This window comes from Prosopis cineraria, unplaced genomic scaffold, assembly GCF_029017545.1.
Source record: "Prosopis cineraria cultivar Desert tree isolate PC_DT_omini unplaced genomic scaffold, ASM2901754v1 PC12, whole genome shotgun sequence".
Taxonomy (NCBI): Eukaryota; Viridiplantae; Streptophyta; class Magnoliopsida; order Fabales; family Fabaceae; genus Prosopis; species Prosopis cineraria.
This window is the reverse complement of record NW_026555343.1, coordinates 5,514,681-5,529,936: the sequence shown is the minus strand read 5'-3', so window position 1 is coordinate 5,529,936 and position 15,256 is coordinate 5,514,681. Positions and strand designations below refer to the sequence as shown.

The window sequence follows — 15,256 nt, the reverse complement described above, 5'->3', positions numbered from 1 at the left end:
CACCATCGTTGCAAGCCAATGAACACGTCGATCAAAATGCTTAAATTTCTTTTAAAATGCTGGTTTTCAAGATCCATTCTATGTCGCTCCCTTTGGGTATAGGGCATTTCTTTTATAAGAACTCACCCTGATCTAAAATATAAGGTATTAAATTGATTTATTTGATAGGGAATATGGCCCATAACTCATAAAATTGTGGAATTTGATGTGATGTTGTTAGTAGCTGATTTATAAGTACCTCGACACTTTTTGGATCCAAAGGCATGTTCTGGTCATAGTGAGTTCCTAGATTTAACTCACATAAAATTTTTTATATATAAAAAAAGATGGTGCTTGTAATTTTTTTTTCAATTACATCCCTACTTTATTTATTTATTATTATTATTGAAATATTTCATTGAAATTTCAATTGTCATTATTAAGATACTTTTATGAGATATTTCATGATAGTATATAATTAGAATATGTACTTTTTAAAAAAGTTAAGATTTCAACTAATTGTTTTTAAAATCATAAAGTAATTACCTTTGTCCTATATTGCAAATTGAAAGGAATATTTCCTTGTAAAAGGCAGTTGAAAAAAGGCTTTTGTGATGATTTTTTACAGAGCATCTTCACATTTGATTGTAGAAAAACTTATATATATATATATATATACATACATATATATTCAATTTTATATATTTCAGGTTTTTCCTTCTAATCATATAGGAAGTTTCAAAAATGATGTAATGTTGCCTTACAATAACAATGGATCAATGTTGATAATTATTTTCAATGTTAAAGGGCAATTTGGCCCTCAAAAGTTTGTTTGAAGGAGTAATTGGTATCCGACACTTTTAAATGATATAATATTTTTGAGTTATTAACTTTCAAATCAAAAAAAGGATTTAACATAATTTGTTATAATCCAAAAGTAAGAGAAAACTTTAGTTCGAACTGTATTGAATGCCTCCAAATCAAAATCCAACTTAATCTATGTTGCCCATAGGCATGAAAAGTCTATGTATGAGCCTTTGCAAGTTGAGAAATACTCATGAGCAAAATAAGGACAAGTTCAAACTTTAAAAGAAAATATGTGAAATGCTTGGGATAGAGTTGATTTTGTGTCAAAATACTCTCAAATGAGACTTTTTGTCAAAATTCAAAAATATGAAATATTTTTAACAATGATAATAAGCTGTTAGATTTTTTTTTTTAATTTGAATATTGATAAGCCCAAAAATTGCACTAATAAAAAGTTTTGGGATACTAGTTGCTCTATCAAAAAAAAAAAACCTTTTGGGACAAAATTGCTCCTTAGATCCACTCAAAATTTTCAACTAACAATTAACGTTAGTCAACCACTACTATAGAGCAACATTGCACCAATTTTAAAACCTCTAGAATAACAATGCTCCAATTAAAAGTTAAAAATACTAATTACTCATGGCCAAAAACTTCTAGAGCAAATTTTTCCTTTAATCTTTTATCCTATAACAAATCTTTATTAATATTATTATCAATGAAAATCCACATTTCTTGATTTCATTGGATAAATACATATTAAATATATAAAGTTAAGCATTTAAGTCTTTTATTTTAATTATTTATTACAATTTTTCGCTTTTAAACTATTCAATGTTACTACAAGAAAGTAGGAAACTTTTTGAGGATGTACTTAATATGAATAATGTACTTAACTTTTTAAATTTGTAGATAATGTTAATGAATTTTAATATTTTTCTTAGTTTCAATGAAAAATACTAAAAGTGACCTTTGAATAGGATTGAAGAAAATAAAATTTAATGCAAATGTTCAAATCTACACGGATTATGCAGAAGCGATTGATTTGATAATTAGAAGTGATATTATTTATCATCTTTTTTGAGAAATTATTATTCAGGCTAGGAATTTTTCTTTAGGAATTGGAACATCTGATTGAACTTCATGTTTAGAGAAGCCAATACCTATACCCATTTATTGGCTACATAGACCCTTAACGATTTTGTTTGTTACACTACATTTGATATATCAACCCCAACTTTTTGTGCTAAGATGGTGGATGATAAGAGGAGGTTATTTGCTACTAGTGCTTAGCTTGTAATTGCTTTTATGATTATGGATAAGTTTTCACTAAAAAAAATTCACATAAAATAGAAATAAAAAGTGAAAAGGAATATACTAGTCGCCAAAAAGAAGTCTCTTTTGTTGAAGCATGTACTGCATAAATATGCGAGGAATATACAGAAATTTAAGTTAATAAGTTAGAAAATAACAAAACACACTTTCCAAAAGCCTCTTCGTCTCATTTCCTATTTCTGACAAATAAATATTCAATACTTTCCCTCTGATCGTAATTATAAAATAAATTTAATTAATTTCATGGTTTTTAAAGAGTAGCACTTGATATCTTAAACTTGTAAAAAAAGAAATGTATGATTTTCCAATTTTACTTTATTGAAATTAATCATCATAATAAAGTGTGTCGTGTAGAAATTTAAAGCATGTTAAGAACTTATCGCAATAAAGGATGAATAAGATTGAAAAAAAAGTTTGGCCACTGTCACATCTTTGCCTTATATTTAGGATTAATTGAGGCTTTAAAAATTTGTTCTATAATTAGAAACATAGAGAGAATATATAATTAGAATGAAAGTATGAAAACAAATAAATTTATGAAAAAATATAATTATTGGTCCATATAATTTTAACGTGCTTTGGTATATATTTCTATAGTTATTTTCATTACTTCATGTCTCTTTAGTTTATTTTGTTTGCAACTACAATGTTAATCTCTCTACTTTTTAATATGCCCAAAAAAATAATAAGGTGACACTAAGGATATTAAATATGCTGACAAGTGACTATCGTTATTAATTTTTATGGTGAGATAAAATTATGATTCAATAGATTGCAATCTGAAACACGAAAAAGAATGGGATGGCACCACTGTTAATTTGTTAAATCATAATTCTATCCCAACACAAATGAATGGTGTGAATCATATTTAACATAGTGCCATCTCATCGTTTTTATGGATTTATTTAAAAAATAGTGACTAACGTTACATATAGAACAAACTAGAAGGATTTGAAGCGGTGAAAGAAAAGTATAAAGGCCTATACTTAAAACATGTTAAAATTATAAGCATTAATAAGTAAAGTTGAGAATAATGACCGAACCTGATAGGCCACCTATTTAAGCTCATTTTATAAAAGTGCGAGCTTAAAAATGACATTTTTTAAAGAAATTAAGTTTTGAGACCCAACTCGAATAAGCTTTGAAAAAATGGGCTCAGGCTCAGGTGACTTTTTTAAGCCTATTTTATTTTTACTCCTAAAAATAAAATATTTTTTAATTTTTAAATTGAATTGAAACTTTAAAATATATATTTATATTTTAACATTGTAATTTCTATTATTTATTTTACACTTTTAAAGATTATAACATGTATTTTAAAAAAATTGAAATATTATAATTAAAAATTTTAAATTTTAAAAAAATTAAAATAATAAAAACAAGCTTACGGGCCTTGCTTGAGCCCTTTGAATAAGGGTTAAGCTTTTAAAAAAATTATTAATTTTGATAAAAATTGGGTTTATACATTTGAACCTTTAAGGATTGAGCTCATAAAAGTCAAATCCATATAAGTTAAGCTTGCCCATTTCCTATCTCCACTAATAGTTATGTTTTCTCAAAACTTATATATGCTTCATTTTCATTTCCTATCTCCATTTTCATTATCCTAATGAAGAACTAAAAAGAGCTTTGAAAATTGAGATATTTTATTAAAAAAATTCTAAGCCCGATTTGTTTAAGTACTAAAAAATAAGGTTCAGGCTCAAGTTTTAAGCTAAGGCTTATATTTAATTTTACTTCTTAAAATTGCAATCTTTTTAATTTTTAAAAATTATAATTTATATTTTAAAAAAAATGTAATCTTATAATTTAAAAATTAAATTTTAATAAATAAAAGGTAAAAATAAAAAATATAAGAAACAAGCTTATGACCTAATCTTAAACTCCACCAATAAGAGCGGAGCTTAAAAAATAATTGATTTTAAGAATTAAGATAACGTGGCTTTTGAATCTATGCCCATATAGATTACTCTTTTCCAACCTTATATTAAGATATTTTTTAAAAATTTATTTTATCTTTAAATATGAGGAGTGTCATGATACTTTTGAGCAATTAAGTAATTTTATCATTGCCTTAAAAAATAGAAGAGATATTAAATATGTGTTTTTCCCACTACCACTATAGTATTAATTATGATATTACTAAAAACAAAATTAAAAATTATTGTAATTTTATATGATTTCAATTAAATAATAAATCTTTATTAATATGTCAGATTTTTTTTTGGGCCAACTAATATGTGAAATTTGATTAAAAATACTTAAATATACTACCTTCGATTTAAAATATAAGATATTTTTAATTATAATTTGAATACCAATAAAATTTAATTATATCCTTATTTTTAGTTAACAATATTATAAGTTTTTTTTACCCTTGTTTTCAATTGTCAATAATAAATTGGATGAGAGAGATAATATTTTTTTAATGAAGTATTTTGTAATATAAGAAAGTGTGATCCTCCGTACAAATTAATAAAGTTTTAATTATCATAAAGAGTGAGAAAAATATAATAAATACTATACAACAAACTAAGTTAATAAATCTAAGAGTAAAATAGAAAAAAAACTTTAAAACCTACCAAATGTTTTATATTTTAAATCAAGATGAGTTAAAAAAATATTTACTCTGTTAAAAAATGTAAGGCATTTTTTAAGAAATTGAATATTAAAATATGTAAAGTATTTTTAATCTTTTAAGATATAATCATTATTTTTTTTTAAAAGTGTATTTTATATTTATTATATAATGTTTAATAGATAAATATAAAAAAATAAGATTAATTTAAAAATAATTAATTACTTTATTAAAAATAAAATTTAATTAAAAATATTTTATATTTTTAAATGAATAAAATATATTATAATTTGAATGGGAGGAAGTCATGAAGAGCCGCCCCGCCATTTGGCCGCTCTGCATTGAAGCTCTGACTTCTGAGGATGATGCGCGGGTTCACAAACGCTTGTTCACTACATCCAATGTTAATTAATTTCATCACTTTGGAACTAACAAATCACAATTTCCAACCCCCTCATCTAATTTATATTAGTGCAATTTCTCTTATTTATTATAAAACATTTTTTATTAAATTACATTCTTAAATACATTAGTTAATTATTTTTAATTTAACATCATATTTTTATGGTTGTCTTTATTTTTTTTTATTGTTTACACTTATTTTTTTTATTTGAAAAAATTATGTTTAATGCACAGTTAGATATTAAATATAGACACTTCTACTAGTCAAGACTCAAATCTTGATTCATCACATTATAAATAATTAGTCCTTTCTATTAGATTCAACTTGCAATGGTTATTTTTATTTAATAGGATGTTGCAATTAAAGATAAAAAATTAAGTAATTTATTTATTAAATATATTTAAAAAAATTCATTAATTAGGTATTAAAAAATTGAAAATATATATTCATTGAGGATATATTAAAGAGTTGAGTGGCTTGTGTCAAGATAGCTAGATTTTGGGATGTGAAAATTTTAAGGTATGTGTTATATATCTTCAAATTGTAAAGGTAGAAGATATTAATTGCTTGGAATGTTAGAAGTTCCTTTTAAGACAACGGGATTTTATATTAAAAAGTATAAATATTAGAAAAAATAATAATAAAATTCTTCTGAAACATATATATAATAATTTAGTCCCTCAAAATGTCATAATTCCACTGAAATTCCTAAAAACATTTCTATCATTAGTAAATTTATGTAAATGATGAAATTTTTCCTATTAAAAATAAAATGATTCATAAATTTTGTTTAAATAATCATAACTTTTTTTTTTATATTCGCAACAATACAGTAACAAATCAAGAATTTGACATGCGAAATTGTAATTTGTTGTTACACTGTTGCGAATATAAAAAGAAAAATTATGATTATTTAAATGAAATTTGTGAATCGTTTTATTTTCAATAAGAGCAATTTGATCATTTAAATAGATTTATTAATAGCAGCAAAGTTCTTACGGACTTCAATGAAATTATGACATTTTAAGGAATCAAATTTTTATTTATATAATTCAAAGAGATTTTATTATTATTTTTTCTAAATATTATCTTGTTAATATAGGACATGTGGGATGATTCATAAAGGGAAACTATCGTGGTCAAAAGCAAGGGAAAAATTAAAAAAAAAAAAAAAGATATTTTCTCATGTTGATAAATATGAAGCCCACTAGACTTAGTTTTGATGCTCATCACTATAACAACCCAAAAATTATCCCTTAACAAATTAAGCTAATGAAGGATAAAATTATAAATTTAAGTATAAATGAGTTTGAGAATAGTTAGATATGGCTAATAGGCCTATTGAGTTTGGTTTTAGTTATTAGATTGGGTTCAAAAATGAATTAGGCTACCTGGGCTTAAATTGAAGAAAGAAAATCAGAATTTGGCCAACTATATGTTATGCTACAGCATAATGCATTTACGTTGTAGCATAATATTGTGAATTTGACTTAAAAAGGGAACTTGTGTGTGCGAAAAACAAAGGAAAAAGAGGAGAATGAAGGGGCTCATGATCTTCTTTGCTAGGGCATGATTTTGTTGGTGTTTTAGGAAGATTTAAAGCTATTAATCACTAAGATAAGCCTCCCCTACCATTCTTCTTCCTTTCTATGCCATTTTTAAGTTAGGGTTTGTAATTGGAGGATGATTTTCGGACCATAGGAGCTTTGGGTCCAAATCCATTGATATAAATAGAGTTAATAAGAGTTTTTTGAGTTATCTAAGCCTAGAAATAGAGCTTTTATGCGTCCATGAGAGTGGCTCTAAATTATGGATGAATTTGTGCATTTAAATGCCATAAATGGTGGTGCTTGAGGTAAGTGGCTATCATTGATGTTGATTAAGGATTGTGTTAATATTAGTTGGAGTTAATGGGAGTTAATAAACCTAATGTGGTGATTAAACTCAAGAGTTAAGAGTTTTGGTTGATTAAAATGTTTAAATTTGAGAGTTGGAAGTGAGTAATTTATGACATTAATAATGATTTTGGATTGTTGGATGATATATTAGTGATTATTTAATTTGTTGAGAGCTAAATGAAATTAATGGGAGTTAAGAAACTCATTGGATGTGAGGTTGATTTTGTAGTTGAGAAATTTAGTTATTAAAATATGAAATTAAATATTGAAAGTGGTGATTTTAATGATTATTAGTCATAGGTATTAATGTAATTGTAAATTAACCTCATAAAGGACCAGTGAGCTTAAATTTAGCTCAGAAAGTAAGTTATGATTGAGGAATAACCTTTGACCTCTCAAAGGTTTAAGATAATTAAGAAAAACCTAGTTTACATAATTAAATATTAATTGATTATTTGTTGAAATGGTTAATTTGAAACATGTTTAATATTTTTAAACTCATAATGCAAATTTGACATGGTTGGTAATGAATTATTGCTACAAATTATATGTGTGTTCATATATATGTAAATAGTGATGATGAATGAGAAAATGTGATTATCTACTAGTTGGTGTGTAGAGTGAGTTGGGTGTGAGTATGGATATGTGGATTCATGATATGAATAGTTGATTCGAATGCACATACATATATGATATACATGTATAGCATGATCATTGGTGAGAGTTTGTCTATAGAGAGGAGTAGTTAATTAAATCCACATAGTATTGGCAGTGATTATTAGAATCGGGAGCTTGTCTCAACGCTGACCATTGGAATTGAGAGGTAACCCTTGTCTCATGATTGATTTGGGATTTTCCCACTTGTTCTATAAATGACTCGAACCTAACTAGTTTGTACTAGTTCATGAGCAGGATAGATTAAGGGTACGACACCCCATGTTATTAGTATTAGAAAAAATTAGATTACACAAGTGAGTGAGTGACCTTGGCCCAATAGTTTCTCACAAATGAAAGGTTGGGTTAATCCGTGAAGGACGTAGCCATCGAATAGCCATCAGTTTCATGTTGAAGGTAACAGGAGGATATAAAGTTGGCATATGATTATGCATTTAGTCCCAACCATATGATTGTTAGTATTGTGGTCCGGTACGATTTAGGCTCTATTTGGTTCAAGGAGAGGGAAGGGGAGGGGAGGTGAGAGGAGGGAGGGGGAGGGGGCTCCCCCTCAATTTGGGGGGGGAGGTTTTCAAGGGGAGAGGAGGGAAGGGAAAATTTTAAAAATCTCCCCTCCCCTCCACCTAACCAAACAAGGGGAGGGGAGGGGAGGGGCTCCCCTCCATTCCTTTCCTTCCAACCAAACAATTCCTTAAGGGTGCATGGTTGGTATTATTGTGATCCCAGGTTGTGCATTATTAATACATACATACATACATACATATATATATATATATACATACATACATACATATATATATATATATATAATTATGTGTTTGAAGCCTGGTCACATGGTTGTTATTATTGTGGCCGAGGCTATACATTGTCATACATGCTTTATATATGTGTTTATTGCCAATTACATTCATTTTCGATTGATATGCAATTGTATAGATTATGTGAAACTTAATTACTGAGTTGTTATTATACTCACTCCTCTATTTAACATTTTACAAGGCTAGCTCTTATTAGAATAAGGGAAAGGCATATGAGGTTTAGATATTGGATTTTCTACTGTAATACTTCAAATACTTTTGACTAATATGTAATTATCATGATATTGCTAACTAGAATAATTATGTTGCCTACTTGCACCATTTCATTAATATGTGATTATTAGTTGGTGTTTTGATGCCCTTGGTAAGTTTGTTTGAGTTAAATATGCTTCTTCAAGACTAAAATGTGCTAGTATGTATAAGGCTATTTTGAGGGTGTAAAGGTGTAATTGGATAATTTGAATGATGATGACCTCCCTCTTTGTTTTTGATGAATTTGGCATTAAGAAGTGAAAGTATGATATGTGGTATATATGTATATTGTGGTATGTTGCACAGGTCATTTTAAATCACTTAAGTATGGTCTAGGTGGTTGTGTAGGCTAATGGCACTTGGGTTGGGTTTTAGACACTTTGAAAGTTAGAAATGTGAGAAAGTAGTAGTTTTGATTTTGAGTGTTCAACTTTTTGATATGATAGAATTTGTAAATGAGACTAGTGCCATTAGCTAACTCACTAAATGAGCTTTTTATGAATACCTAAATCAACTTAATCAAATGTCGGATAGAAATTTAGTGCGCATCAAAAGTTTGGGTAGGAAGTCTGCCATGACAGCTTGTTTTGTTGTTTATGTCATAGCATAAAATTTTATGCTACAGCATAATTGTGCCAGAATTAGTTTTTTTATTATTTTGACCCTAATTTGATATTATCTTACCTTGTATGATACCCATGCTTCCGTATACACGTTTTGCTCTGATTTTATAGCATTTTAAGTTTTAAAAACTTGAAATTCCATTTATAAAAATTTTACAAACTTGATAATTTATTTGGGTTATTCCCGTGATTATCTTAATTTTGTGGAGTTAATTGTGGATAAGTAAGAAAAACCTTACAATCACAATGATATTTATCATTGTAATAAAATCTAGACTATTCAAATTTTAATTTAGATGGTGCAGATTTAAAATATTATTATATATTTTTAATTTGTATTTATTAAAATAAAAATTATAAAATAATTTTAATAATTTTTTTATTTTTAATCTAATTTAAATTTAATTTAGAAAGTCCAATTTAATATTAAAATTTTTTTATAATTGTTACATCTTGACTATCTAGACGCACTCTGCACAGTCCAGATTTAACTTATATAGAGTATGTTTGAATAGTCAATATATATCAATTATAAACATTAAATTGTATTTTCCAAATTAAATCTAAATCATATTAAAAATAAAAAAATCATTAAATTTTTTTAAATTATTTTCAATTTTTATTTAATAAATTAATATATGATAATGCTTTAACTATGGACTATTCAGATATAAAAAATTATTAAAATTTTTTTATAATTTTTTAAATTTATATTTTAATAAATCTAATATATAATTATATTTTAAATATTGAACATCTAGATATAAAAAATTTATTAAAATTATTTTATAATTTTTTAAATTTTTATTTTAATAAATATAATATATAATAATGTTTGAAATTTAGATCATCTAAAACAAAATCTGAATGATTCATATCTCACTATAGAGTGATGTGTGATGAGCATCAAAACCAAGTCTTACGCGCACCAATGTTACTCTAACCCGCACCGCATGACACGTGGCTCGTGGTAGGCCAACCCTATGTTGGCCTACATTATCATCTATTTAATTCATCAATCACATGTTTCTAGATATATATTTCATCTGTTTTTATATATAAAATACTTTGTTTCAAAAATTTATTTCTAAATATAAAAAATATCAAAATATTTTAAAATAATTACATAATTTTATGATTGTCTTGAAAAATAGAAAAAGTATTAAGTGTATATTTTACCCATTACAGTCATGATATTAATTATAATATTATTAGAAGCACAACTAAAAAATCATTATAATTTTATTTGATTTCAATTAAATTAAAAACTTTTATTAATATACATAATTCAATTAAAAATATCTTATAGAAAGAGTACCTGTTAATATTACTACATTAGAACTCGTCCAGTTAGTAATTTTTTTGGATAGCTGAAAATAATATGATTAATACTTATGATAACTCAACAAATTCTGACTCAGACGTTGAATCTTATAAATGCTTTTATTAAAGTTTCTTGGACATTTGTTAGTAATTAGGAGTATCATTTCTGTTTTGTGTAGGAAGTAAAAGAGAATTAAAATCCTGTCAAAAGTAAGCAAAATTAACGTGAAGTCAAAGAAATTTAGTGTTCCTGGCATTAATGGCGCAAGCCTCCACCATCACCCTCCTGTCTATAAAATAAACCAGAACAGAGCATTTCTCAAGTCTCAACACACCCACTTTACATAGCCACTGCACTAAGCAACACACAGAATGAGTCGCCCTCATGTTCTGGTTTTACCCATTCCTGCTCAAGGACATGTCAATTGTCTGATGAGCTTCTCTCATAAACTAGCCCAAAATGGCCTTAAAATCACCTTCGTCAACTCAGATTACAACCACCAGAGAATGGTGAAGGCAATGTACTTGGATGAGACTGATGAGAGCTTGCCTTTCAAATTAGTGTCCATCCCAGATGGTATGGGACCTGAAGATGACAGGAATGACATTGCCAAGTTATGTTTGGCAATGTTGAGCACCATGCCATCTGAGCTTGAGAAGCTCATAGAAAAGCACTTGGTTCAAGGCAGTGATAGAATCACCTGCATAGTTGCAGATGTGAATATGGCATGGGCTTTGGAAGTTGCATATAAGCTGGGTATTAAAGCGGCTGTCATCAATGTTTCATCTGCAACTCTTTCGGCCATGAAACTTCATGTGCCAAAGCTTATTCATGATGGACTCTTGGATTCTGATGGTCATATAATTTTTCCCTTTCGTCTTTTTCATGACACTAGTTATTTATTGACATGCATATCTTCATTGCTTTGGAATTAGGGTATGTTGTTTTGCACATGTATTGACCTATCTTGATGTCTCCTGGTACTGCAGGGATCCCAATTGTAAAAGGGGAATTTGAGCTATCCCCAGAGATTCCCAAGATGAACGCAGCTCACATTCCATGGTGCCGTATAGTAGACTCGTCAACCTCCCAAAAGATTATATATGATTATATTACAAAGATCACAAGAGTTTCACACTTGACAGATTGGTGGCTTTGCAATACCATTTTTGAACTTGAACCAGGAGCTTTTTCTTTATACCCCAAGATCCTCCCCAATGGACCATTAATGAAGAGCTATGAGAGCCCATTTTCTCAATCACTTGGACAATTCTGGGAAGAGGACCTCTCTTGCTTGAGATGGCTAGACCAACAGCCACCCAATTCTGTATTATATGTTGCCTTCGGTAGCTTCACTGTGTTCGATGCAGAACAGTTCCAAGAGCTAGCTCTTGGACTTGAGCTCACCCAAAGGCCTTTTCTTTGGGTTATTCGGAAAGTATGACAAAGGTAAAGACACAAAAGTGACATACCCAGATGAGTTTCATTACAAGAACGGAAAAATAGTGAACTGGGCACCTCAACAGCATGTGTTGAGCCACCCTGCAATAGCTTGCTTTTTTAGCCATTGTGGTTGGATTTCTGTCATTGAAGGTTTGAGCAATGGGGTCCCTTTTCTGTGCTGGCCATATTTTGCAGACCATTTCTTTGACAAGACTTGTATTTGTAATGCTTGGAAGGTGGGACTGGGATTTGACTTTGACGACAAAGGACTGATCTCCATGAAATCAAGAGAAAAGTGGACATGTTGCTTGAAGATGAAAGCATAAGGGCAAGGTCAATGGAGCTGAAAAAGATTATCATGAATAACTTAACAGACGGGGGTCTCTCATCCAAGAATTTCACCGAGTTCGTGGAATGGGTTATACAATAACATGTTTGATGTTATTCACCAAGAAAAGTAATAAGAGGATTGTAGGCATCAAATAATAGTAGTAGTAGTAATAAGAAGATTATTACTCTTTAACCTTTACTTTCTCTTTTGGATGTATCGCAATCACAATTAATTGTTAACCACTCAAGCAATCAATCATTTTCGGTGCCATATCCAAGAAACCAAAACACGGAGAAGTGAACAAACTATGCTACTTCTTGCAATTCGACAACCTAAAATTGGCCAATATCACTCTCTAGTGCATACAACAAGTCTAAGGCAGAAGAACCATGAATTGGCCATAGAAATACAAGCCGGCACTATTTTAATTTTATAAATATTACCAAACAAAAGCCAAAATATTTGATGGACTTGGATGGCCAAAATTAACCATTTATGAGTTGATTTACTGCGTAAAAGCATATATAGCAGTGGAAATATAAATCAAAAGAGCAGAAGAAACCAGTATAACCAAAGCAGCAACGGCATGAACAGCAGATTTGCTACCGCAGGACAGCATCCCTAGCCGAATCTCAATCACATTGACCATCGAAAGCATGAGAAACAAGCAACCCATCACGGATCCAACGGCGGAGCCCATCATCCCGAACCTCAAAACCTTGAGATTAATGTGTACTCTGAAAGCCTCATCGACGTCCTTGCTGTTGAGCAAATTGATGGCGAGCTTCAAGCCCTGAGCGACCAACGAGGAGAAGAGGAAGAAGCTGAAAGAAACAACCTCGAAGACAAGGAGCTTCTTGGCGACGTCGATTCCAGCGTCGCAGGAAGACCGGTTCTCAAGACTTCGCTGACCTGGGGTTGTAAGAGAGAGACCAACGAAGACAGCAATGGTGAAGAGAGAATTAACATTGACAAGACCATCGAGAGCTGTGACATGAACACTCGTTGTGGGTGAAGAATACGAATCAGAAGAGACTCTAGGGACGGTTTCTGGGTTGTAATACTCCTTTTGGTACTGCTCAGATCTGAAAGCAAGAGATTACACAGAAAAAATGGTTCAAAGAGTGAAATAAAAAGTGAATACAATTGATATAACAAAAAATGCAGATTGTAAAGCAAGAAATTTCAGGAAGAGATATACTCTGCCATGGAGGAACCGAATTTTTTGGCGATTGGGCTTCGGGGTTGCTGAACTAGAGAGAAAATTATTGCTTGTAAGGGTTTTTGTGTTGGTTCCTTGAGGAGAAAGATGCTTTTCTTTCCGATTTTGTTTGCTTCTGCTACTTTATTGCTTTTTGGGCGGTTTTCATATTCAAAAAGACTGGTAAGGAAAAGAGGTCAAATCAAACAATTCTAAATTTATAACTTTACTCATTTAAATAAATAAATAATAATCAGGTGCTGCAAACGCGCAAACCGGTCAGTAGGGATATGGTACAAGACAGGGTGTTCAGTCCGGACCCGTCCCAATTGACCCGGTATCGTCCCGATCATATCGGGACGGGTCTTGTCCCGGCCCGAAAATAATCGGGACGGGACTTTACGGGACGGGACAGGAAAGAGGTTCGGGACGGGACGGGACACGGGATTACCATCGGGACGTCCCGTCCCGTCCCGAATATTATATATATTATTTTTTATTTTAAATATATTAATTATATTAATATAATTTATACTTATATTAATTATATCAATTATAATTTTAATACTTACAATTCTTATTTAAAACTAAAGTTTTTTTATATTGATAATTTTAATGGCATGGAGTAAACATGGCGATATCTTTCTTTATAATATATTAATTATATTAATATAATTTATTCTTATATATATCTATTTAATAACTTTTATTTACAACGTATTTTTTGCTTATTTTTAGAAGAGTAATTAGCTTAGTACATCTTCACTAAAGTAGAAGAACAATGATTTGATGTTATGTTTGACTTGTCTGTTGTTACTAATCTTATAATATAAAGATTATTTGTATTTATTATTATAATGTGTAGTTATGATTAATATAATTCAATAATTAATTTTAAATTATTGTTATTTATGTACTTGTGTTGTTTTGATTTTAAACTTAATAAATTATATGATTTAAAATTTTAATGAATGTTATTATCCAAATCTTTTTTCGATATTATTCCATTTATCGGGACGGCGGGACGTCCCGATCTTGTCCCGGTCCCGTCCCGACTCTTAACGGGACGGGACGACTTTCGGGACGGGACGGGACACGGGACCAAAATTCAGTCCCGATCTTTTTCTCGGGACGGGACACGGGACGGGGGTGTCCCAGTCTCGTCCCGTCCCGTGAACACCCCTAGTACAAGATTAACAGTCAAAATTTTATTAAATTTAAAAAAAATTAATTTTTTAATTCTTTAACTTTCAATTATTTATAACTCAGTCTTTTAATTATAACTTACTGTAATTTAATCCCTCAACTATAACTCACTTATGATTCAATCTTTTAGCTTTTGAATCAGTTACAAATTAATCCCTTAACCTTTGTTAATTTTTTTCATGTTAGCTTATCTCTCACATTAATAAATAAAAAGAGAGTATCTTAAAATAACATATGAACATTTTTTTATTCCTCTTATTTGATAAAAAATTTTAAAAAATTAAAAAATAAGGATCGAGTTATAAGTAAATCAAAAGTTGAGGGATTGAGCAGTAACGAGTTATAGTTGAGGAATTGAGTTAAAAGTTGAAGGATTAAAAAAT

General features: G+C 29.4%; 1 protein-coding gene and 1 pseudogene across 1 annotated transcript; one reads left to right on the top strand and one right to left on the bottom strand.

The window, feature by feature from the left end:
• Nucleotides 1-11,063: 11,063 nt before the first annotated feature.
• Nucleotides 11,064-12,615, top strand: LOC129288338 (UDP-glycosyltransferase 83A1-like; annotated as a pseudogene).
• Nucleotides 12,616-12,763: 148 nt separating this feature from the next.
• On the bottom strand, nt 12,764-13,823 carry LOC129287962 (uncharacterized). The gene is made up of 2 exons (XM_054924260.1): nt 13,668-13,823; nt 12,764-13,551 (listed from the first exon to the last, which is right to left on the bottom strand). The coding sequence occupies exons 1-2, from the start codon at nt 13,673-13,675 to the stop codon at nt 12,972-12,974; spliced, it is 588 nt and encodes a 195-aa protein (XP_054780235.1). The 5' UTR covers nt 13,676-13,823; the 3' UTR covers nt 12,764-12,971.
• Nucleotides 13,824-15,256: the final 1,433 nt, after the last annotated feature.